Source organism: Hippocampus bargibanti, linkage group LG08 (assembly GCF_051943395.1).
Source record: "Hippocampus bargibanti isolate YZ-2025 linkage group LG08, ASM5194339v1, whole genome shotgun sequence".
In the NCBI taxonomy this organism is placed as follows: Eukaryota; Metazoa; Chordata; class Actinopteri; order Syngnathiformes; family Syngnathidae; genus Hippocampus; species Hippocampus bargibanti.
This window is the reverse complement of record NC_142741.1, coordinates 7759116-7785068: the sequence shown is the minus strand read 5'-3', so window position 1 is coordinate 7785068 and position 25953 is coordinate 7759116. Positions and strand designations below refer to the sequence as shown.

Below are 25953 nucleotides of genomic sequence, written 5' to 3'. Positions count from 1 at the left end.
AGGAAAAGCTAAAAGTCTATATTTTATTTGGGGAAAATCAAAGACAGCAGAATTACTTCTGAAGGCCTTGAGGACATTAGATTGGCACGTCAACTAAAATCATCTGAGAGAAAGAATTTGTAATCAGAAAATGTAGAAATGATTGTTTTGAAGAACGTAATAGGTTGCATTTCCACTTGTGCCATGTAAGGTTTTGTTGCCACCTAGTGGACAAAATAGTCCCCACTACCGTATGTGCATTTCACATTCTCAAATACAGTACAGTGACTAGAAGATAAAGCATCTGAAAGGACTGAAGTTCTGTTTGTGATGTAATGTAAGGAAAGAGATGCCCATTTCACGGTAAGATCAGAGCATTGACATCAAATGTCATCAAATATAGTTTTTGCTGTTTTGAATGTTGCTGTGCCCATATGTTTTTTCTAAAATACCCATGTACTGTATTTCCAGATCCTGATGAGAATGAAATAGATGACCATGTTGATGAAGACATTTTGGCATCGGACACAGTCGTTACTGTTGCATTGATGAACTTCTATCACCATTCAAATATTTTGAAAGGATTTCCAATGAAAAAATGATGGATATTATTGTTGAACAGCCAAAATTCTATGCAATGCAAAATGACATCAATAAGCCCATGTGTCTCGCCAAAGAAGAGCTTGAGAAGTGGCTGGGATTGATATATTGTTTCTCAATCTCAAAATGACCAAACACTCGGATGCATTGGGCTTGAAAGCTATCACCAGTAACCGATTATGCTGCAGAATGTACTGCATGTCAAGGGATTGCTTCGAAATTATAAAAAGGAACTTGCATATAGCAGACAACACAAAACAAGGAACTCGGGGAAGCCCAAATTATGATCCCTTGCACAAAGTAAGGCCAATGATAAAAGTTTCAAGAATTACCCCAATCACAGCGTTTGTCAATTGATGAACAAATTGTACTCTATGAAGGTAGATTTACACTCAAGCAGTGTCTACCAAATAAACCAATGAACTGAGGGTTCAAGTTGTTTGTGCTGACAGGTTATGATGGCTCCATGTATGCATTCCATAAACAGGAACGATAGATCCAGTCAGTGACTCCAAGGTTCCCGATCTGAAAGTGACCTCAAATGTTGTGCTCCATTTGGCTCAAAACATCCAACCAGGAAAGAATCATCGATTATATTTTGATAATTGGTTTACATCTATCCCCTTACTCCAACATTTGGCAACAAGAAAAATCTGGTGTTGTGGCACAGTGAGGCTCAATCGATTGTTCAGCTGAACCGCAGCTAAAAGACATTGAGGTTCTTTTCTCGCCGATGATACAGTATTTGTTTTGACAACATAGCTCATGTTCCATATGTTGCAAAGAACCGCAACAGGTGTAAGCATGGCACATGCTCGGTGAAAACTAATATCTATGGAAAAAAATGCAATGTAAATCTTTGTTTGAATCTGAAACTGCTTTACATTATTCCATGGTTATTAGCTAGTTTTCTTTATCTGTAAAGGAACTATGTATTATTATGTAAACATTTTATGTAAATATTTTATGTATTATTATGTAAACATTTTATGTAAATATTTTATGTAAATTATGTATGTGTTTTATGTAAATATTTTATGTATTTTATTATTTTAATAAAAAGCTGTCATATGGGTAAAAGTCTAGTCTTTGAAGTTGCACTTGACATGTGTTCCAAAAAAGGCACCAACTCAATATAGGTCTTTCATGACGATTGTGCCAAATTAGGCACATTATCAAATGTTCTACATTATTGGAAAATAATAAAGGAAGCTACTAGTATGTTATTATATCCATCAGTGACCATAAAAACTTAACTGATTTTTTTTTTTCTAAGTAGAAAATAATTCAGGCAGTAAAGGGTTAAATTGACAGCGACTGCTGTTTTTCTTTTTTCCCATTTGGAAAAGGCTTTATCATGATGCTCACAAATGGGGAGTGAGAAGGGAAAGTGACATAGAATAATGGTGTTGTAGCGCCAAATAGCAAATTCGTGCCTGCTCGTCGCCATCAATCACAATGCGGAGGAAATGGTTTGCAATGGCAGCGCCAGCAACGGCGGCAACTTTGGTAAATGGAGACATTTGACATTGTATTGTAAGGAACAAGAGTCCTGGTCCATCCAGGTTTGACCTGTTTGATATTGAACGGGCCAATTTTAATGGCTATGATTTGATATTGGCTTTCATTGGTCACATTTTAGATTTATTTATTTATTTATTTATTTATTTATTTATTTATTCATTTTATTCTTGTTTTTATTTGTTGTATTTATTTATTTATTTTAATTTTGACACCTCTGATTTGATATTGGCTTTCATTGGTCACAATTTAGATTTTTTTTCTATTTATTTATTTATTTATTTATTTATTTATTTATTTATTCTTTGTTTCTTTATGTATTACTTATTTATTTATTTATTTATTTTAATTTTGATGGCTCTGATTTGATATCTCCTTCATTGGTCACAATTTGGATTTTCCTTTATTTATTTTTTTATTTGTTCATGTATATTTTTATCTATGTATTCGTTTTTTCTTTATTTGTTTACTTGCTTGTTAGCTGTTGTTAAAGCGCTATATTCATTTAAATATAATGTAGTGTTTATTTATTTATTTACTTATTAATGCATGTATTTTTTATTTATGTTTATTCATCCGTTTATTTATTTGTCTGTTTATCCGTTTATTTTTTTAGTCATTTAATTTTATTTATTCTTGTATTTATTTATTTATTTGTTTGTTTGTTTGTTTGTTTATTTATTTATTTATTTATTTTGCGTTGCAATGGATCTCGAGATGTTTCACCAAATATATGTTACCTTCTCCAAATGAATGAATAAATTCAAAAAAAATTTATCCAATGGGCTATTATTCCTGAGACGAGCCTTATCTAATAATTGCCTTTGTCCAGAATGTCATTTGCTTGTGGAGGTTAAGATCACGCTGTGATTGGAGTTTAAATTGCTAGCTAATGATATCGCTTCAAGATCAATAAGAGAAATAAACAAGCCGGTCATGGTTGAAGCCAATTTCTCCACCAGCGTCTCGAGCTTCGGCTATGTTTCTTTTCTCTCCTGTCGTGATCAATTAACCGATTCTGTTTGAAGTAGTTAAGGTTCATCCAGGGCGGCCTTGTGAGTAAACGAAGAACGCTCCATTTCAATCAAGAAAAAGAAAGTCAATCACGCAACGGGAGACGGAAACGGACATAAAATCGCTGAGCGCGCTAAAATGAATTAGCCGTTTTTTTTATCGCAAATTGCTAAGGGATAAAATCAATCAATTCATTTTTTTCCTGTACTGGATGCGTGATTTGCTAGCTGGCAGAAGGTATTCGCTATACGGCGACGTCCTATAGCTCTATCTGAATTGGATTGGCCGGAGGATTACGCGACGACCTCTTTTTCGCAGGGACAGGGGGTCATTCATCAGCTTCGACTCGCTTGGAATCGAACAAGCAGTTGATGTGGAAATTGAATATGATGCGCCGCAACCAGCCGCCGCGCCCCCGCGCCATCCAATTAGCATCGCGAGCTAAACTAATCCAAACCCGCGTGCCCCGCGGGGTCAAGTGTTTTGTTAACTTGCTGTCGACTGTCACTTGCACTTGCAGCAATTTCAATTTTGTTAACACGATGCACCGGACCCGAAGCGATTCATTTACCCGGAAATCATTCCGGCACGAGGACACTCATGTTCCTGCATATTATGTACAAACCAATAGAACACTTTGCCTTGCTGCTGAATGACCTGATAAAGATATATATTATTTGTATTAACTCATTCGCCGCCAGACGATGTGCAAAAATTTTTCCACTCCAGTGCCAGGGTTTTTGTCATTTTCACTCAAATTGCGCGACCCACAGAAGATTGAGTTTTAAGGATGACATACACTTTCAATTCAGTGTAATAAACCTTAGACTCTCTTCTTTCATCAGGAAAAAAGAGTTAATTCCTAAGTTATATGGGCCTGGAGTTATCTGAGGTTGAAATGGGGGCAGGTGTACAAAATCCAATAAAATACATACATATTGAACTATATAGCTCTTTACCAACAGCTGAAGGTGTGACAAAGCGTTAATATGGACAAAAAGCAAATGCTAACCCCTCGCTGAAGGGAAAAACTTTGCCAGAGGTTTGACCAGCACTTTCTCGACACACCCCGCAAGAAAACCAAAATCCGAACAAATTCGGGAATAGCGCTCCACATAATGCTTTTCAATTCCCGAATCAATTCTGGAATGGCACTGAAAAAGTTAATATCGTCCATATGCCTAATGCTAATTTATTAGCATTTATTATAAATGCTATATACATTTATATAGCATATAAATAGCTTGAGTGGAGAGACCGAAGTGCCTTCCTGCAGGCGGAACATATTTGGCGCTTGTTCAGCCATACAGAAGTGAGTGGATGTTATATTTAGCCACGTCGCGTTTACTTGGCTCCATGTATGCATTCCATATACAGGAACGATAGATCCAGTCAGTGACTCCAAGGTTCCCGATCTGAAAGTGACCTCAAATGTTGTGCTCCATTTGGCTCAAAACATCCAACCAGGAAAGAATCATCGATTATATTTTGATAATTGGTTTACATCTATCCCCTTACTCCAACATTTGGCAACAAGAAAAATCTGGTGTTGTGGCACAGTGAGGCTCAATCGATTGTTCAGCTGAACCGCAGCTAAAAGACATTGAGGTTCTTTTCCCGCCGATGATACAGTATTCGTTTTGACAACATAGCTCGTGTTCCATATGTTGCAAAGAACCGCAACAGGCATGGCACATGCTCGGTGAAAACTAATATCTATGGAAAAAAATGCAATGTAAATCTTTGTTTGAATCATCACAAGAACTGCTTTACATTATTCCATGGTTATTAGCTAGTTTTCTTTATCTGTAAAGGAACTATGTATTATTATGTAAACATTTTATGTAAATATTTTATGTAAATTATGTATGTGTTTTATGTAAATATTTTATGTATTTTATTATTTTAATAAAAAGCTGTCATATGGGTAAAAGTCTAGTCTTTGAAGTTGCACTTGACATGTGTTCCAAAAAAGGCACCAACTCAATATAGGTCTTTCATGACGATTGTGCCAAATAAGGCACATTATCAAATGTTCTACATTATTGGAAAATAATAAAGGAAGCTACTAGTATGTTATTATATCCATCAGTGACCATAAAAACTTAACAGATTTTTTTTTTTCTAAGTAGAAAATAATTCAGGCAGTAAAGGGTTAAATTGACAGCGACTGCTGTTTTTCTTTTTTCCCATTTGGAAAAGGCTTTATCATGATGCTCACAAATGGGGAGTGAGAAGGGAAAGTGACATAGAATAATGGTGTTGTAGCGCCAAATAGCAAATTCGTGCCTGCTCGTCGCCATCAATCACAATCAATGCGGAGGAAATGGTTTGCAATGGCAGCGCCAGCAACGGCGGCAACTTTGGTAAATGGAGACATTTGACATTGTATTGTAAGGAACAAGAGTCCTGGTCCATCCAGGTTTGACCTGTTTGATATTGAACGGGCCAATTTTAATGGCTATGATTTGATATTGGCTTTCATTGGTCACATTTTAGATTTATTTATTTATTTATTTATTTATTTATTTATTTATTTATTTATTTATTTATTCATTTTATTCTTGTTTTTATTTGTTGTATTTATTTATTTATTTTAATTTTGACACCTCTGATTTGATATTGGCTTTCATTGGTCACAATTTAGATTTTTTTTCTATTTATTTATTTATTTATTTATTCTTTGTTTCTTTATGTATTACTTATTTATTTATTTATTTATTTTAATTTTGATGGCTCTGATTTGATATCTCCTTCATTGGTCACAATTTGGATTTTCCTTTATTTATTTTTTTATTTGTTCATGTATATTTTTATCTATGTATTCGTTTTTTATTTATTTGTTTACTTGCTTGTTAGCTGTTGTTAAAGCGCTATATTCATTTAAATATAATGTAGTGTTTATTTATTTATTTACTTATTAATGCATGTATTTTTTATTTATGTTTATTCATCCGTTTATTTATTTGTCTGTTTATCCGTTTATTTTTTTAGTCATTTAATTTTATTTATTCTTGTATTTATTTATTTATTTGTTTGTTTGTTTGTTTGTTTGTTTGTTTATTTATTTATTTATTTTGCGTTGCAATGGATCTCGAGATGTTTCACCAAATATATGTTACCTTCTCCAAATGAATGAATAAATTCAAAAAAAATTTATCCAATGGGCTATTATTCCTGAGACGAGCCTTATCTAATAATTGCCTTTGTCCAGAATGTCATTTGCTTGTGGAGGTTAAGATCACGCTGTGATTGGAGTTTAAATTGCTAGCTAATGATATCGCTTCAAGATCAATAAGAGAAATAAACAAGCCGGTCATGGTTGAAGCCAATTTCTCCACCAGCGTCTCGAGCTTCGGCTATGTTTCTTTTCTCTCCTGTCGTGATCAATTAACCGATTCTGTTTGAAGTAGTTAAGGTTCATCCAGGGCGGCCTTGTGAGTAAACGAAGAACGCTCCATTTCAATCAAGAAAAAGAAAGTCAATCACGCAACGGGAGACGGAAACGGACATAAAATCGCTGAGCGCGCTAAAATGAATTAGCCGTTTTTTTTATCGCAAATTGCTGAGGGATAAAATCAATCAATTCATTTTTTTCCTGTACTGGATGCGTGATTTGCTAGCTGGCAGAAGGTATTCGCTATACGGCGACGTCCTATAGCTCTATCTGAATTGGATTGGCCGGAGGATTACGCGACGACCTCTTTTTCGCAGGGACAGGGGGTCATTCATCAGCTTCGACTCGCTTGGAATCGAACAAGCAGTTGATGTGGAAATTGAATATGATGCGCCGCAACCAGCCGCCGCGCCCCCGCGCCATCCAATTAGCATTGCGAGCTAAACTAATCCAAACCCGCGTGCCCCGCGGGGTCAAGTGTTTTGTTAACTTGCTGTCGACTGTCACTTGCACTTGCAGCAATTTCAATTTTGTTAACACGATGCACCGGACCCAAAGCGATTCATTTACCCGGAAATCATTCCGGCACGAGGACACTCATGTTCCTGCATATTATGTACAAACCAATAGAACACTTTGCCTTGCTGCTGAATGACCTGATAAAGATATATATTATTTGTATTAACTCATTCGCCGCCAGACGATGTGCAAAAATTTTTCCACTCCAGTGCCAGGGTTTTTGTCATTTTCACTCAAATTGCGCGACCCACAGAAGATTGAGTTTTAAGGATGACATAAACTTTCAATTCAGTGTAATAAACCTTAGACTCTCTTCTTTCATCAGGAAAAAAGAGTTAATTCCTAAGTTATATGGGCCTGGAGTTATCTGAGGTAGAAATGGGGGCAGGTGTACAAAATCCAATAAAATACATACATATTGAACTATATAGCTCTTTACCAACAGCTGAAGGTGTGACAAAGCGTTAATATGGACAAAAAGCAAATGCTAACCCCTCGCTGAAGGGAAAAACTTTGCCAGAGGTTTGACCAGCACTTTCTCGACACACCCCGCAAGAAAACCAAAATCCGAACAAATTCGGGAATAGCGCTCCACATAATGCTTTTCAATTCCCGAATCAATTCTGGAATGGCACTGAAAAAGTTAATATCGTCCATATGCCTAATGCTAATTTATTAGCATTTATTATAAATGCTATATACATTTATATAGCATATAAATAGCTTGAGTGGAGAGACCAAAGTGCCTTCCTGCAGGCGGAACATATTTGGCGCTTGTTCAGCCATACAGAAGTGAGTGGATGTTATATTTAGCCATGTCGCGTTTACGTCTGTGTAAGCTCTCAGTCGTACAGGAGTGGTCCATCGATGAGAAGGTTTCTTCAGCCGTCATCTGTACAAAAGTGAAGGTTTCGGACGTTTCGCCTCCTATCCAAGAGGCTTCGTCAGCGAACTAAAGTCTGACTGGTCGTATCGGCCCCATTTATATATCCCTAATGTCCAGGCATGGCGGCGCCGGACACAGCTATGATAGGTCCCTAGTCTCACGCTGGGGGGAGCAGAGGACCACTCACTGTGGCCCCACTGATTGTTCCTACATTCCTGACTAACGATTGGCCTATTACACCTACTCCCCCCGGTATCACCTCATCAGCATAACGACCCTCATCAGCATTGCGAAAGTTGCCTAACCTGTTTTGCCTGAGCAGGCTATTGTATGAACGATCCAAATTGAACCTCACACCACCAGACCGGTTTAATGAAGGATTTTGTTGTTTTATAAGAATCGCCTCTTTCACCCCCCTTTCAAACCATCTATGTTCTTTCGCTAAGAGTTTAACCTCATTGTCGTCAAATGAGTGGTTGCTAGCTTTTAGGTGCAAATGTACTGCAGATTGAGGCCCACTAGTATTATCCCTGCGATGTTGATAAAGTCTTTTTTTGAGAATTTGTTGAGTCTCCCCAATGTACTGCTCTTTACAATTTTCATTCTTACAATGTATGGAATAAACTACATTACTTTGTTTTTCATTTGGTAGGGTCCCGCGCCCCCCCCCCCCCAACCTGAGAGTAGGGACCTATCATAGCTGTGTCCGGCGCCACCAGGTCTGGACATTAGGGATATATAAATGGGGCCGATACGACCAGTCAGACTTTAGTTCGCTGACGAAGCCTCTTGGATAGGAGGCGAAACGTCCGAAACCTTCACTTTTGTACAGATGACGGCTGAAGAAACCTTCTCATCCATGTCGCGTTTACTTGTCGCGTCGCCCATGAAAGCTCCTGTAAAATGCAAATAAATGTTTTGTCAATTTGACACATCGCGGAAAAGGGTGTTGTGAGAAAAGCTGATGAATTTTAAAAAGGATTCAAAAAAGAATGGTCAAATTGTGTACACTGAACGCAATCACAACATGTCACCTGACAGTTGAGCAACGCCGCTACTCCAGGGATTGGACGATCCTTTATTTGGCATTTTCCTCCGGCATGTACGCACATACCTAGACCACCTCTTAACTCCCACTTTTGATAATCAGAATCAGAATCATCTTTATTGCCAAGTATGTAGAACACACAAGGAATTTGTCTCCGGTCGAACACGCTGCACTAGTATCATCATCAAAAAAAATTGCAAAGAGGCACTATACAGTTCAATTTGGGCTACTGTTCAAAGAGTTAATGTCTTGGGGGAAGAAGCTGTTTAAATGTCTGCTGGATTTGGTGCGCATGGATCGGTAGCGCCTGCCTGAGGGGAGTAGCTGGAAAAGGTGGTGGGCAGGGTGCGGAGGGTCCAGTATGATTTTCTGCACCCTAGTTTGGATTCTTGCAGTGTGCCTCGAGAGTGTGTAGGGCGGTACCAATGATTTTTTTCCGCCGTCCGAACTGTCCGTTGAAGTCGGATTTTGTCCGTTTTTGTGGTGGCCCCGAACCAAACGGTGATGGAAGAACACGGGATGGATTCGATGACAGCCGTGTAGAAATGTTGTAGCACCTCCTGTGGCAGGCCATGCTTCTTTAGCAGCCTCAGGAAGTACATTCTCTGTTGGGCCTTTCTCAGGATAGAGTTGGTGTTGACCTCCCACTTCATGTCCTGGGAGACTGTGATTCCCTGGAACTTGAAGGTCTCAACGGTTGACACAAGGCAGTTGGATAGTGTGAGTGGTAGCTGTGGTGATGGATGTTTCCTGAAGTCCACGATCATCTCTACTGTCTTGAGCATGTTCAGCTCCAGGTTGTGACGGCTGCACCAGAGCTCCAGCTGCTCCACTTGTTGTCGGTACGCAGACTCGTCGCCGTCTTTGATGAGACCGATGACCGTGGTGTCGTCTGCGAACTTTATGAATTTGACAGCTGGGTGCGTTGAGGTGCAGTCGTTCGTGTAGAGAGAGAAGAGCAATGGAGAGAGGACGCATCCCTGCGGGGCTCCAGTGCTCGTGGTTCATGTTGAGGATGATATTTTCCCCAGTCTGACCTGTTGTGTCCGTCCTGTCAGGAAGCTGAGGATCCACTGGTAGATCGTAGGGGACACTCCAAGCTGGAGAAGTTTGGGGATGAGGAGTTCTGGGATGGTGGTATTGAACGCAGAGCTGTAGTCCACAAACAGGATCGTTCCATAGGTTCCTGTGTAGTCGAGGTGGTCGAGGATGTGGTGCAGTCCGATGTTGACTGCATCCTCCACAGACCTGTTTGCCCAGTAGGCAAACTGAAGAGGGTCTCGCAGAGGTCCGGTGATGTTCTTCAGGTGGTTCAGCAGGAGGCGTTCAAAGGACTTTATGACCACAGACGTCAGAGCAACAGGTCTGTAGTCGTTCAATCCCGTGGGTGCTGGTTTCTTTGGAACTGGGACGAAATACTGCCATAACACAAATACATAACTAATTTACCGTACACCATTGAGATACTTGGCGTGGTTTAACTCGAACCTCAACTCTCCGCCTTTATTTTTTTATTTATTTATTTCTTGTTAATAATGTTAAAGCGCTATATACATCAATATGTATTTTATTGTATTGTAATAATGCACCACACACGTCATGTGTGCCACTTTAATTGTCTAATTGTTTAATTGTCGTACAGCTATTTGTGAAGTTTGCATTTCCACTTTTTACGATAAATACACAAACACAGACATTCACTTACATGGGCCGAATAACATGATATGACGGGCCAGATTTGGCCCTCGGTCCTTGACTTGGACACCAGTGCTGCAGATTTTGCTAATATTTTTCAGAGTCTGTTCAGAACAGACAGATTAATTGGATGGCCATTATTTCCTATAGGAAATTTTGCTTTCGTTTTTATTCAGTATTTTTTGTGGGGGACCAACAAATCGAGAAATTAGAAATTCCACATTATTCAAAATTCCTGCATCAGTATGATTTTTTGTTTGTCTGTAAAACTTGAAAGATAAGGATGCCATAGCAACCCAAATATTCACCATATATTCACCATATAATCATTCATTTTGTAAATGAATGAAAATCTGTCAAAAGATGAAACACGGTTGTATTTCCACTTTGTGCGATAAATACACAAACACGGACATTCACTTTCGAGGGCCGAATAACATGATGTGGCGGGCCAGATTTGGCCCCCAGGCTTTGACTTTGACACCAGTGCTGCAGATTTTGCTCATATTTTTGAGAATCTATTCAGAACAGACAGATTAATTTGATTGCCATTATTTCCTATGGGAAATTTTGCTTTGATTTTTGGGGGGGACCGACAAATGGTGAAATTTGAAATTCCACTTTATTCAAAATTCCCATGTTATTATGATTTTTTTCCTCGAAAACTTGAATCATACGGATGCAATAGCAACCCAAATATTCACCATATATTTATTAAATCAATAAAAATCTGTCAAAAGATGAACCAAGGTTGCATTAGCAATTTGTGCGATAAATACACAAACGCAGACATCAGGAAGCAGGACAAAACGTTATTTATTTCATTGTTTTATGGTTGCAGGCAACAAACTGTGGTGGGCAGATGACGAATCTGCACAACTGGGAAGTGTCAACAAGAGGGATGGCCGCAACTTTGTCCATCTGAGAAACAAGACCGCTGGGGTCATTCACATCAAAGTGTATGACCGGGAGGGACAGAAAGGTGTGTAAGGTCTTCGCTCACTTTTACACTGAGCGGCACCATTTTTTTTTCTCACTAAATTTGTCGTGGACTGAAGCCACGCCCAGCTCAACTGTCAATCAAATAATTAGAGTCTGGTATTTTTCATATACCCACATTACAGTAACTACATATCAGTGAATACATCTGCTCCAGGCCCACTTTGGCCATAATCAATCTTAGAGGGACGATGCAAGAATTTTCCTTGTCATGACAATGTGGTGCTCTAAAATGAGCTCCTTCCTCAGCTCTCTCAAATTGTTTCGAATACCGTCGCCGCTCTCGTTTAACTTTCAGGAAGGAACCTTTGCCAGGTAAATAACGGCGGATGCTCACAGCTCTGTTTTCCAACTTCCGAAAGTACCCGAAGCTGCTCCTGTACTGTCGGCTACAACCTCCAAAGCGATCGCATTTCCTGCGAGGGTACGTTTTCTTGTTGAAATACTTGACACTCAAATTTGAAATTCCATCATTTATCGAGCTAGCTAGCGATCGAGGAAGATTGCGAACTCTCTAGTTAGCTAGTGATCGAGCTAGCCAGCTAACGAAGTATCCAGCGACCGAGCTAGGTAGCGAACGAGCTAGTTAGTGAATGAGCTAGATAACGAATGAGTTCACTAGCGATCGATTTAGCTAGCGATCAAGCTACCTAGCGAATGAGCTAGCTAGTGAACTATCTAGCTAGCGAACTATCTAGTAAGCGAACTATCTAGCTAGTGAACTATCTAGCTAGCTACCGATTGAGCAAAAGAGTAAACGAACTATCTAGCTAGCGAATGAGCTAGCCAGCGAACAAACTAGCCAGCAAACGAGCTAGTTAGCGAATGAGCTAGATAACGAATGAGCTTGCTAACGATCGAGCTAGCTAGAAATCGAGCTAGCTAGTGAATGAGTTAGCTAGCGATCAAGCTAGCTAGCCAACTATTTAGCTCGCGAACTATCTAGCAAGCGAACTGTCTAGCTAGCTAGCAATCGAGGTAGCTAGCAATTTAGCTAGCTAGCAAAAGACTCAGCTAGCGCAAGACTAAGGTAGCGAACGAGGTAGCTAGCGAACGAGGTAGCTAGCGAACTAGCTAGCGAACGAATTTATGATGCAGCCATGTTTGCTATCGTTTTGTTGCTGTTGTCCTTTTTTCCCCCGGTGAAAAAAGGAATGGACTCCTTTCTGATGTATTCCATCCACGAGGGTATACGGGGGATTTCTCTGGACCCAAATGACAACACCGAATCCCTCATGCCAATCACGGGGACACTTTTTGCCGTCGGGTTGGACTTTGACGCAGGTGAGAGAGTTACCCATTGTACCATTGTGTCGCTTTCTACCATGGATGCAATTTTAAGGTTGCTGAGCTAGTGAGATAAACTTTCATACAATTGCATTCTCACTTTTCGGACAATTTTTCGGTCTGTCGCTAACCACCTGAGATGTTTCTTTATTGGATAAAAAACGTTAGCAACAAAAACACGCCGCTTAAATTCAAATCAGCCAGACTGACCATAGCAGGGGTCGGGAACCTTTTTGACTTAGAGTGCCTTAAAAATAAAATATTTAGAAATGTTTTTCAGTGCGAGCCACACACACACACACACACACACACACACACACTCACACACACACACACACACACGCACACACACACGCACACACACACACACACACACACACATATGCACGCACGCACCCACATACACGCACGCAAACTGACACGCACGTGATTTCAACATGTCAGAATATATTATTTAAAATAACTTTGTGATAATACTCACCATTCATATGAACAGTCTTCCGTTCCTCGTGATTAGTAAAAAAAATCCAGCCAAACGATCGGAATAAAAGTCAACTTGCCGGGTCCACAGGCGAAGCTACTGCTCGCTAGCCTGCACACTGCTCATTAGCTTGCACGCTTGCTTTCTGCTGTCTCTCGCAGAAGTATATTGATGCTAACGTTAGCATGGGGCTTGACAAAGTGCCACTGATTTTCGACTGTTTCATTCATGGTATTGTTTCATTGCAAATTAGAATTAGAATGTTTTCTCTACACAAAGGCGAATCCTCCGGTCCATTCAACCTGAAGTGTACAATACTCATCATTTTTTTTAGTCGTCAGGCGTATTTAAAAGGAGGCGTTTACCTGTTTCGACATCAACGGCCACCTTGGTCAGTATCATTCAATCAAGATTGCACTTTCAGCCAACCTAGGTCAGTATGATCCAATCAAAATTGCGCTTTCCTCCAACTGCCGCTAAAACAGGAAATGAACAGCGAAAAAGCGAGAATATGTATTTAGTTTTATCGGCAAGCCAGGTGCAATCATCAAACGAGCCATATATGGCTTGCGAGCCATAGGATCCTGACCCCCCCTGCCATAGACGATTACGTATGACGTTGAATTATTTTAAACTTTTGCAACTCTCACATTTACGCAAAAAAAGAACCTAATGACTGAAATGACATCAGAAAACGAGACCTTCCGATCTCGGTTCGTGCGTTCGTCCAACATAGAAGAACCTCTTACCTCCCAAGTCATTTCCACAGATGTAATTTCAATTACTGGAAGTAACTAATCGCCTCCGCTTGCCATTAATCTGTATTTGTCCAACTGAGAAATATTTCAAGCGATGGATTTTGCTGTCACCTTTAAAGCCATCAAGTATTTTAGACCAGAGAAAGTTTGATGATCGAAGTAGTCACATTGAAGTTTTTTTTGTTTTTATCACTACTGGCAATGTGGTTGGATGTATCTCAAGTGTAACGTCCCTTTTTTTAAATGAAATTTATTATTATTATTATTATTATTATTATTATTATTATTATTATTAGTAGTAGTAGTAGTAGTAGTAGTAGTAGTAGTAGTAGTAGTAGTAGTAGTAGTAGTAGTAGTAGTAGTAGTAGTAGTAGTAGTAGTAGTAGTATTTAGTTTGTAGTAGACGTACACATTCCACCATGACGTCCCTGATCCACCGCTGATTAGTATGCTTTGATCCTCTTTCATCTAGAACTGCTTCATGTCACAAAGGGGGTAAAGCAAGTGCTGAAGAATGAATGACTCTTTGTGCTGTCATATTATTTGTTATTTAGTTGTTTTTTCACTTCAAGACGGCGCCATGAGAGTGGTTGCTCCTCTATTTGGTTTGTCTACTTCTTTCTTTGCTCTCCTCTTCCTTTCATAACTTTGCTGCTGAGTTACTTCCAGGTGGAGTGGACGCTGGCGCGAATGGCTGCTGCTCCGCACCCGCAAATAAAAGTTATTATCTAGTGACTGTAAAGTGTCCTTGAGAGTTTTGGCGCTTAGAAATTATTATTATTATTATTATTATTATTATTATTATTATTATTATTATTATTATTATTCTCATCTCATCTCATCTCATCTCATTTTCCGTACCGCTTATTCCTCATTAGGGTCGCGGGGGTTGCTGGAGCCTATCTCAGCTGTCTTCGGGCACGAGGCGGGGGACACCCTGAATTGGTTGCCAGCCAATCGCAGGGCACACAAAGACATACAACAGTCACTCTCACACTCACACCTAGGGACAATTTGGAGTGGTCAATCTGCCTGCCATGCATGTTTTTGGAGTGTGGGAGGAAACCGGAGTACACCACTCGACTACCGGGCCGCCCATTATTATTATTATTATTATTATTATTATTATTATTATATCTCCATCCGACTTAAAACAAAATGGTGCAGGGAAGGCCGGTTTTTGGCTCTATTTACATGGGGGTGACATTGGTGGGAGGGGGGTTCTGATAAAAAAATGGTCCATGGGCCGGCGGGGGTGCAGCTTTGATTGAGTAATCACATAACATTACAGGCAAGCTTGGCCAGGAATAACAAGCTGTCTCGGAAAACAATTCCACTCCGGAGCAATTCCCCAGATATTGCATCAAGGAAGCGCCACGTGCGCTGCAAGGCAAGAAGCAAATCTTGCATACTGTAATTTGTTATGTCTCGGCTTGCCTCCCCCGACCGTCCGGATGATAAAAAAAATACGAGATTAGTGGCAAAGGCAGACAATAGACCACTCCACCGCACCACCGTTGCCCTCCCTGGTGGATCGCGGGATGTAAATGGCGCCGGCTGACTGAGTTGGTCCACGGGCAATAATATGAAATCGAAAAGGGTTCACGTCAAGGGATTTTACGAATGTTAAGACTTTATATGCAACAATAAGACTGAAGATGGCTGATTGGGACAAAAAAAAAAAAAACGTATTTTTCGGTGTGTAAGGCGCAGCGGAGTATAACGCGCACCCCTCAGTGAATGGTGTAGTTTTTCCATATATAAGGCGCACCGGACAGACTACAAGGCGCGCCTTCAATGAATGAAAAAAGCTTTCCAAATATAATGTAAAAATACTGTATTTTTGGTGTATAAGGCGCACGGGTGTGTAAGGCTCACCCCCAATGAATGTTGTATTTCAAACTTTTCTGTATATAAGGTGCACCAGACTGACTATAATGCATACCTTCAATGAATGAAAAAAAAATTCTAAATATAATACACATACCATATTTTTTGGTGTATAAGGTGCACGGGTGTATAAGGCGCAGTCCCAATGAATGTTGTGTTTTAAATTTTTCCATAAATAAGGCACACTGGACTGACTGAAAGGCGCACCTTTAAGGAACAAAATAATTCCAACTACAATACAATATACAAATACCATGTTTTTTGGTGTATAAGGTGCACATGTGTATAATGCGCAGTTCCAATGAATGTTGTATTTTAAAATTTTCCATAAATAATGTACATTAGTCTGACTTTAAGGCATACCTTCAATGAATGAAAAAAAACGTTTCCAAATATAATATCTAAATACCATATTTTTTGGTGTATAACGCGCACGGGTGTATAAGGCGCATCCCCAAGGAATGGTATATTTTCAAACTATTTCCATAGATAAGGCACACCGGACTATGAGGCACATCTTCAATAAATGAATGAATAAATGAAAACAAAACTTTCCAAATATAATATCCAAATACTGTATTTTCCAGTGTATAAGGTGCATGGGTGTATAAGGTGCACACCCATTGAATATTGTATTTCAAACTTTTTCCATAGATAAAGACACCAGACTATAATGCCACCTTCAATGAATGAAAAAAGTTTTCAAAATATACTATATAAATATACAAAGGTTTTTCAAACATAAGGTGCACCACATTATAAGTCGCTACAGTAGAAACTGGGGTTGCACACCACTTCTTCTGCAGGGAAAAATGGAGTCATTGACTGCTGACAGTCGTTGTAAGACGTGTTGTGGCTCAATATGACTTCACATATAACGCGCACAGGCGTATCAGGCGCAGGGCCATCTTGAAGAAAATCAAGGCTTTTGGGTCCCTTATACACTGGAAAATACACTAGTTACCCACAAACACAACTTCTTCAAGGTAAAGTAAAAAATATATACAGTGTTTTGTTTTGTTTTTTTGTTTTGTTTTTTTTAGAAGCCACGAATTTGCCCACATTTGTAGGGGCCCCGGATCACGGAGCTATCAGCTGGGTGCACGCGAGCGTGTCATCCGGTCCGGGCCCGCCTGCGAGCTCGTAAAGCATGTTGTAATGGAAATCCAAATCCCCGCTTCATAGCCCCGCGAGTACAGTGGAACGGAGATGAGCCGAGCCAGCAGATTTAGATGGGAAAGCAGCTTAAGACCTTCTGTAAACGCCTTTTCAGACGGTGTCACTGAGCTCTTAATAAAAGTGACTGGAGGAATAATGCGAATTTCCTGACACCACCGCATACTTTAAAAAAATAATCTGGTTGACATTTACTCGTTCGCTACGATTCCCGATTTTTTTCAGGGATTAAAAATTATGATGTAGAGCGCCATTCCCGATTTTGTTCGGTTTTAGGTTTTTCTTGCCGATAAAGCGCTGGTCAGACCTCTGGCAATGTTTTTCCTTTCCACGAGGGGGCAGCATTTGCCTTTTGTCCATGCTTGTGCTTTGTTACACTGTTGTCAAAGGACAACCAACGTCACTTTTTTGTTTTTTTAACTGACATCAGAAAAACGTTTTATAACAAACACACACAGTATGATATTTTTAGTCAAATGCAAAAACCAATAAAAATGACTTAAAGTGTCCAAAATCTGCAAAAATATTGTGCTGCGAATTGGGCATTTTCAGAAAGTCCCGCCCCCAGTTCGTGACGTCACGCCAAGACGTCTTGCATTGCTAGTGAATCAAAACAGATTCGGAGAATATGCTTCCTTGTCACACATCCATTATATGATTCAAATAGTTCTGAAGAGGAAAGCATACATGTCCACCTCCGTTTCCACAGCCTGATAAATTCCTTATATGGCGCTTGGACGCCCTCTTCTGGCCTTCTGGCGGCTTTTGGGTGCAACACGAGGTCCCCAGACCAAACAAGTACAGCAAAATACATTGACGTGATGGAAGGACCGCTACAATGCGTCTTTTTTACGGTCAGGGGCGGTCCTTTAGTGACGTCACGTACGGACTCGTCATCAACTCAAAAACAAGACTTCCTGAATATTCAGCGCGAGTCTTAAAACGTAAAATACAGCTATATGCGGTGGAAGAGTGTAGACTGCAAGGTTATCAAGTATTTCCACCGCATATAGCTATATTTTACGTTTTAAGACTCGCACTGAACATTCAGGAAGTCTTGTTTTTGAGTTGGTGACGAGTCCGTACGTGACGTCACGAAAGGACTACCCCCTGACCGTAAAAAAAGACTGTACTGTTTGGTTTGAAAACCTTGCATTGCACCCAAAGGCCGCCAGAAGAGGGCGTCCAAGCTCCATGGAAGGAATGTATCAGCCTTTGGAAACGGGCTGATTCATTCCTCACAAGAGCGGTTGCCATTTTTTGGGGGCAACATCCACCCCCCCCCCCCCCCCCGCCCTTTTGCCTCAAAATGACACGGAATAAATTATTTAATCGATTGCAAACACGTATGCTTTCCTCTTCAGAACTATTTGAATCATATTCATAACTGGATGTGTAACAAGAAAGCATATTCTCCGAATCTGAAGCCATTGTTTTTATTCTCCAGCAATGCAAGACTTCTTGTCGTGACATCACGAACTGCGGGCGGGACTTTCTGAAAATGCACAATTCGCAGCTCAATTTTTTTGCAGATTTTGGACACTTTAAGTCACTTTTATTGGTGTTTTGCATTTGAATAAAATATCATGTTCAAATATCAGCGTGTTTTGGGTATTTTAGATGCTAAATAAAAACGTTTTTCTGATGTTAGTTAAGAAACAAAAAAGTGATGTCAGTTGTCTTTTAAAGCACTGTATAAATCAATATGCATGTATTGTATTGTATTTTGTACACCAAGCCCGATTTCAAGATCAGATAACTCCAGACCCATATTACTTAGGAATTAACTCTTTTTCTGAGGAAAGAAGGGAAACTAAGGTTTCTAACGCTGCATTGAATGTTTATGTCATCCGTAAACCTAATATTCTATGTGTCCTCCAAATTGAATGACAATGACAAAAACCCTGGCACTGGAGTGGACACATTTTTGCTAATTTCCCCATTGTGGCTTTATGAGATTCTGAGATTTTTGAACATGTCTGGCAGTGAATGAGTTCATATTTACTTAATTGCTAACGAACAAGCGAGCTAGCGAACGGCAAATTCCCTTCCACGAGGGGACAGTTTTTTCCTTTTGTCCATGTTAGCGCTTTGTAACAGCTTCAGCTGTTGTAAAAGCGCGATATAAATCAAGATGTATATATTGTATTTTGCACATCTGCCCCCATTTCAAGCTTAGATAACTCCAGACCCATATAACTTGGGAATTAACTCTTTTTCTGATAAAACAAGTGTAAGGTTTCTAACACTGTATGGAAGGTTTATGGAGTACTCAAACTCAATACAGGTAACATCCGATTTACGACCGTTGCGAGTTACGACCACCCGTACTTACGACCACGACAGCTAGACTTTTTTTTTTAATTCGACGGCTGCCACCGCTTCAGCCAGCAACGCGACAGAGACAGAGGTCCGTGCAGGATGATTTATTAAGCTACAACACAAAGCACTGGTCCCAAAAAGAGGACCAGGGGAATAATAAAAAAAGGGAAAAATAAAGAATACCAAAAAACGACGAGTGGGGGTGGGGGCAATGGGAACCCCGACAATGGCGAGAAGCAACTCGCACACGGTGGTGCAGAAACAGAACAATCCCAAAAGGATTACGGCATGTCAGGGGGGGCGATCACCGAAGACAAAGTGCACGGTAATACAAAGTACAAAATAAAGTTGACAGCGTCCCGTTTTCGTACCCACTGTCCTGAAGAAGGAAGCGGGAGGTGTGGCCCCGCCCCCAGCTGTCAATCCGAACGTGACAATGTCGAGCAAGTAGGATGTTTATTTGCCGGAGCAGCATTGCACAAAATGACGATACAAAATAACTGTTTCGTAACAAAAGCGTACGACAATTTTCTCCAGTATGACAAGCACAGCAATCGGGGAGACGGAGGGGTGTCCACCGACGCCGAGGCGGAGCGGGTGGGATCGCCGCAACGCAAACGCCGCGTCGGGCTCACAGTCGGCACCGCCGCCTCTTTAAGACAGGTGACCTCTTCTGGCTTATCCGTTAGCAGGGAGAGCGATTTTTGGACAGCTGTTTTTTTGGACAGCTCGAATGCGTGGAAAGACGTGCGGATTTGATTCAGCAGAATGCGTGTTCGCCGACACAGTAATAAAGATCGATAATACGAACTATAAAATGATTAAAATGACACTAAAAGTTATCAGATTTATAAATGAACTGTCAACATTTTGGTATATAATAGTACTCAATACAAAACGGTGCTTAAAAACTACAGATGGACATAGTATACTATCCTGTCATATAGGAGATGCCAGCGTGTCGTCATTTCTTATGATCACATGATCCTCCTTTGAATGCTTTTCGATTTACGACCGTTTGATTTACGACTGTTTTGTAACTCTGATGTTACCTGTATTCTGTGGGCACTGGAATTTGAGTGATAATGCTAAAAAACCCTGGCACTTGAGTAGACACATTTTTGCACATCGTCTGGCAGTGAATGAGCTCAGCTTACGAACTTTATTGGTTCCCAGAAAGTGTGTGTAAGGCGAAAAGTGTGTCTTCAGAACATTTATTTCCCATAAGAAACCATTACAATGAGAATAATCCGTTCACAGAATGAGTTCAAGACAAAGTATCGACTGTCAACCTGTACTCCTTTTATCGCAAAAGCCAAAATGAATCTTACGGTGACGGCGGCAAGATAGCAGGAAGCAAACAGCACAAAATATGTTTCCCTAATCATGAAATTAAAAACAGTCATTTCAACAGATTTCAGCAGGACTATATTTTGTATCGCCCCGAAAAACATTGCGTATACACCGTGTATACATTTCCACCACCGTCCCTTATTGCCTGTGTCTGTGAAATGGGGATTGCTGTCAACAGTTTTCCTGTACCGCATTGTTTGCGGGCACAAATATATCAGAGGCCATCTTATCCATCATCTGATCATGAATTCTTTCCGCAGGGAACGACACCGTCTACTGGACAGACGTGGGCCTCAACAAAATATCCCGGGCCAAACGGGATCAAACCTGGAGGGAAGACATCGTCACTTCCGGGATCAGCAGAGTGGAAGGCATTGCTGTAGACTGGATGGCCGGTTCGTGTTCACCACGTCTCCGTTTTGCATTTCAAAAGGCCGGAAAGTACCCGGGATGGCGTTTGCAATTCCGCTTCACCTCCAACGCCATTCCATCAAGCCATCACATTGTCTCACAGGGAACCTTTACTGGACAGACCACGGTTTCAATCTCATCGAAATATCTCGATTGAACGGCGAGTACAGATCGGTGGTCATATCGGAGGGTTTGGATCAACCCAGAGGCGTCGCCGTTCATCCTCAGAAGGGGTAGGCCCTGTTTTGCTTTTGCGATATGCGATTGGATCGCTGATATTTCGGGATTGAGTTGTTGTTATGACAACCACGACATCCTAGAGGTGGATTGGATTGGATGTACCTTTATTCATCTCGCAGTGGAGAAATTTCCGTTTTACAGCAGCAAAATTGTGAAAGGAAGAGGAAAGGAAAGGAAGTAGTAGAAAAGCAAAATACAGGAGCTGCTGGAAAGGCAGCCACTCTCACTGGGCCATCTTGAAGTCAAAAAACAAATAACATGACAGCACAGACACAGACACAGAGTCATTCATTCTTGAGCACTTGCTGTACCCTCTTTGTGACATGAAGCAGTTCTAGACGAAAGAGGAGGGAATCAAAGCGTCCTTTTCAGCAGTGGATCAGGGACGTCATTGTTAAATGTACACGTCTACTACAAGCTAAATGTGGTTATGTTTGAGAAGTTACTAATATTATGATACAATAACCCAAACAAATTTGGGCAATACCCCAAACAATTTTTTTGTTTTCTCTTACATCCTGAAATGCCCAAATTTGGCACCGTGGGTTTGACCTTGGAAAATGGCTACACGAAATTACAGCTATCTGATCAGCTAATTTTGTTGTTGTTAACATATTTGTCCAAATAAAAATACCCGATGTGGTGGGAAGTTTAGCCTGGGTTGTTAGAGGAAGTTAACTCATTCACTGCCAGACATGTCCAAAAATGTGTCCACTCCAATGCCAGAGTTTTTGTCATTTTCACTCAAATTCCAGTCCCACAGAATATAGAATATTTTAGGACTAGGTAAACATTTAATTCAGCGTAAAAAAAATATCTCTATCTCTTCTTTCGTAACAAAAAACAGTTAATTCCTAAGTTATATGGGTCTGGAGTTATCTGAGCTTGAAATGGAGGCAGATGTACAAAAGGCAATACAATACATACGTCTGTGTAAGCTCTCAGTCGTACAGGAGTGGTCCATCGATGAGAAGGTTTCTTCAGCCGTCGTCTGTACAATTTTGAAGGTTTCGGACGTTTCGCCTCCTATCCAAGAGGCTTCGTCAGCGAACTAAAGTCTGATTGTTCGTATCGGCCCTATTTATATATCCCTAATGTCCAGGCATGGCGGCGCCGGACACAGCTATGATAGGTCACTACTCTCAGGTTGGGGGGAGCAGAGGACCACTAACCACTGGCCAGTCGTTAGTCAGGAATGTAGGAACAATCAGTGGGGCCACAGGGAGGGGTCCTCTGCTCCCCCCAACCTGAGAGTAGTGACCTATCATAGCTGTGTCTGGCGCCGCCATGCCTGGACATTAGGGATATATAAATAGGGCCGATACGACCAGTCAGACTTTAGTTCGCTGACGAAGCCTCTTGGATAGGAGGGGAAACGTCCAAAACCTTCAAAATTGTACAGATGACGGCTGAAGAAACCTTCTCATCAATACAATACATACATATTGATTTATATTGCGCTTTAACAACAGGGGAGGAAGAAACGTTGCCAGATGTCTGACCAGCAGTTGATCGCCACCCAAGGCAAGAAAAACCAAAACCCGAACTAATACGAGTCAAATTTTCAATTACAGAATAAATTCGGCAATGGCAGTGAATAACTTAAGGAAAGTTGTCATTTGATCGGCATGCACTTTGTATTTTTGATGTATTTATTTTTCAAAGAGTAATACAGTGATACCTCGGTTTACGAAACCCTTGGGTTACGAACTTTTCGGTTTGCGAACGTTAAATTTATGAAAATTTTACCTTGGCATGCAAACTATTTTTCGGGATAGACACGGAGCGCCACAATGAGTGATGTGTTGTTCGCGAACAAGCCCGTTCTCCTAACAAGAAAATGTCAGCCGACTCATTTTTGTCCTGTATTCCCCAGCCCCAGTCTTTGGTTAAAGCCACGTGATTGGTCAAGAACGCAATAGTGAGGGGAGGTGGTTTAAACATTAATGAGACAGGCAGACGACAAACAGAGAGTGAAAAAATGGAGAGAAAACAGTGAAATTAGGACTCGTTTCAACTTTGATAGTTCAAAGGCAGAGTGTAGACTGCAAGTTTAAAATTCCCATCAATCAGGCTCCACAAATAACCCGCACAAGCCATCTGTACACTAAACAGAACACAATTGATGAGGAACAAGGTAAAATTATCGCAGAAAAAGCACCTACGAGGGAATCATTCCTCAAGATGGTGAAAGAAGGCTATGTTCCTCATCAAGAGTTTATGCTAATGAAACCTGCCACTCCAATCCATCAAGCCATCAATGACCACCACAAAGGTAAATAAAACGACTTTATTATATAGTACAATTTTTTTCTTTAATTATAATACCATAGCATATTTGTTATACATAAAATAAGGTAGGGCGGCCCGGTAGTCGAGTGGTTAGCACACCGGCTTCACAGTGCAGAGGTCGCCGGTTCGCGTCCCGGTCCGGCCTCCCTGTGTGGAGTTTGCATGTTCTCCGCGTGGGTTTTCTCCGGGTCCTCCGGTTTCCTCCCACACTCCAAAAACATGCATGGCAGGCAGATTGACCACTCCAAATTGTCCCTCGGTGTGAGTGTGAGAGCGACTGTTGTATGTCTTTGTGTGCCCTGCGATTGGCTGGCAACCAATTCAGGGTGTCCCCCGCCTCGTGCCCGAAGACAGCTGAGATAGGCTCCAGCAACCCCCGCGACCCTAATGAGGAATAAGCGGTACGGAAAATGAGATGAGATGAGATGAGATAAAATAAGGTATATTTTGTGTAGTTATAAGTCTTAGAAAATTAGAAAGTAGAGACTTATGTTGTATCGGGACCTGCGAACAGATTATTCTCATTTTAATGGTTTCCTATGGGAAATTATTTTTGGGATACACACTTTCTGCCTTACACACTCTGTCTGGGAACCAATTAAGTTCGTAAGCCAAGGTATCACTGTATTGTAAAATAAGCTTGAAATTATTTTTTTTTGCGGATATTCACCGTTTGGAATTTCTCCAAAACTGTGGGTGGTGTCAGTTTTGGTTTTGCGAGTCCGTGGGGGAGACCGTTGTACACTCTTTGGAATATTTTATCCTAAAATAAGTGAACACGTCTAGCTGTTTTTTGGATGTTGAGTATCTTTCTCAGCGATTTTGTTGGCATACTCGCCACCAGGTATCTCTTCTGGACCGAGTGGGGCCAGAACCCATGTATCGGCCGTTCCCGCTTGGACGGTTCGGACCAGGTCACCTTGGTCAACTCGGGGATTATGTGGCCCAACGACATTTCCATCGACTATGAGGTAAAATCCATCAATCCTGCGTATCGCCTCATTGGAATACGAGGACGCTCTCGCTGCGCCGACCTCAACTTTGTCTCATATCCATTTTAAAATGGCTTCTTAGGAAAATACGTTATACTGGTGCGACGCCCGTACCGATAAGATTGAGAGGATCAACCTTGAGACTGGTGAGGGCCGGGAGATAATTTGGTCTTCGGCCAATGCGGACCTGTTCTCAGTGGCTGTCTTTGGACCGTATATCTATTGGGCTGACAGGTACGACGCTCCGCTTTTTCCCTCACAAAATCGGCAGCGCTGAGCCGATATTACACCTGTCCTACTTAAAAGCTTTCTGCGGCTAGCCGAGGCGCTAAGGATGTCCTGATCAAGAGCATGTAAGCTTTTAATAAAGGTTATCTCCAGATCATGAGCCCTGATACTTTTGTTTACATTGCACCAGAAGATTGCGCTATCGATTGAGTATGACTGAATGTTATACGTTTATGTTCTCTGCACCGCGAATAAACAGACTCAGGCGTCAAACGGACCGGCGGCAGACTACGGCGGCAGCAAATGACGTTCTGTATCTCATCTTGCTTGCCGTGTGGCCTGGTGGAAATATGTTTTTTGGTTCAGGATGGATCTTTGTTGATAGGGGTGTGACTCTTAGCGATTGAATTTGGATCGCTGCGTGTTAAACTGCCCCTGGTGGCCGAGGCATACACACCAGGAGTGACACAATGTCTAGTGAAGTGCAACAAAAATAAATAAATAAATAAATAAATAAATAAATAAATGGGTAAGTAAGTAATAAATACATAAATGGGTAAGTACATTATTAAGTAGGTAAGTAAAGAAATAAATAAATCAGAAAATAAACAAATAAGCAGACAAATGAATAAATAAATAGCTAAATAGATGAATAAATAAATAGATTAATAAATCAATAAATACATGAATGAATGAATGAATGAATGAATGAATGAATAGATAGATAAGCAAATAAATAAATATGGGCACAAATAAATAAATAATTGAATAAATAGTTGAATAAATAAATAAAATAAATAAATGAATACATGAATGGGTAAGTAAATAATTGGATATGCAAATACGTCTGTAAGCTCTCAGTCGT

General features: G+C 40.6%; 1 protein-coding gene across 1 annotated transcript in view; it reads left to right on the top strand.

Annotated features, from left to right (window-relative positions):
• Positions 1–25953, top strand: part of LOC148894497 (low-density lipoprotein receptor-related protein 1B-like) — a 334893-nt gene that overhangs the window by 173549 nt on the left and 135391 nt on the right. The window contains exons 34-40 of the mRNA XM_089002179.1: positions 11501–11641; positions 11957–12082; positions 12811–12942; positions 21186–21320; positions 21440–21569; positions 24713–24839; positions 24943–25094. Coding sequence (XP_088858305.1) covers positions 11501–11641; positions 11957–12082; positions 12811–12942; positions 21186–21320; positions 21440–21569; positions 24713–24839; positions 24943–25094 — 943 coding nt within the window. The remainder of the gene's footprint in view (positions 1–11500; positions 11642–11956; positions 12083–12810; positions 12943–21185; positions 21321–21439; positions 21570–24712; positions 24840–24942; positions 25095–25953) is intronic.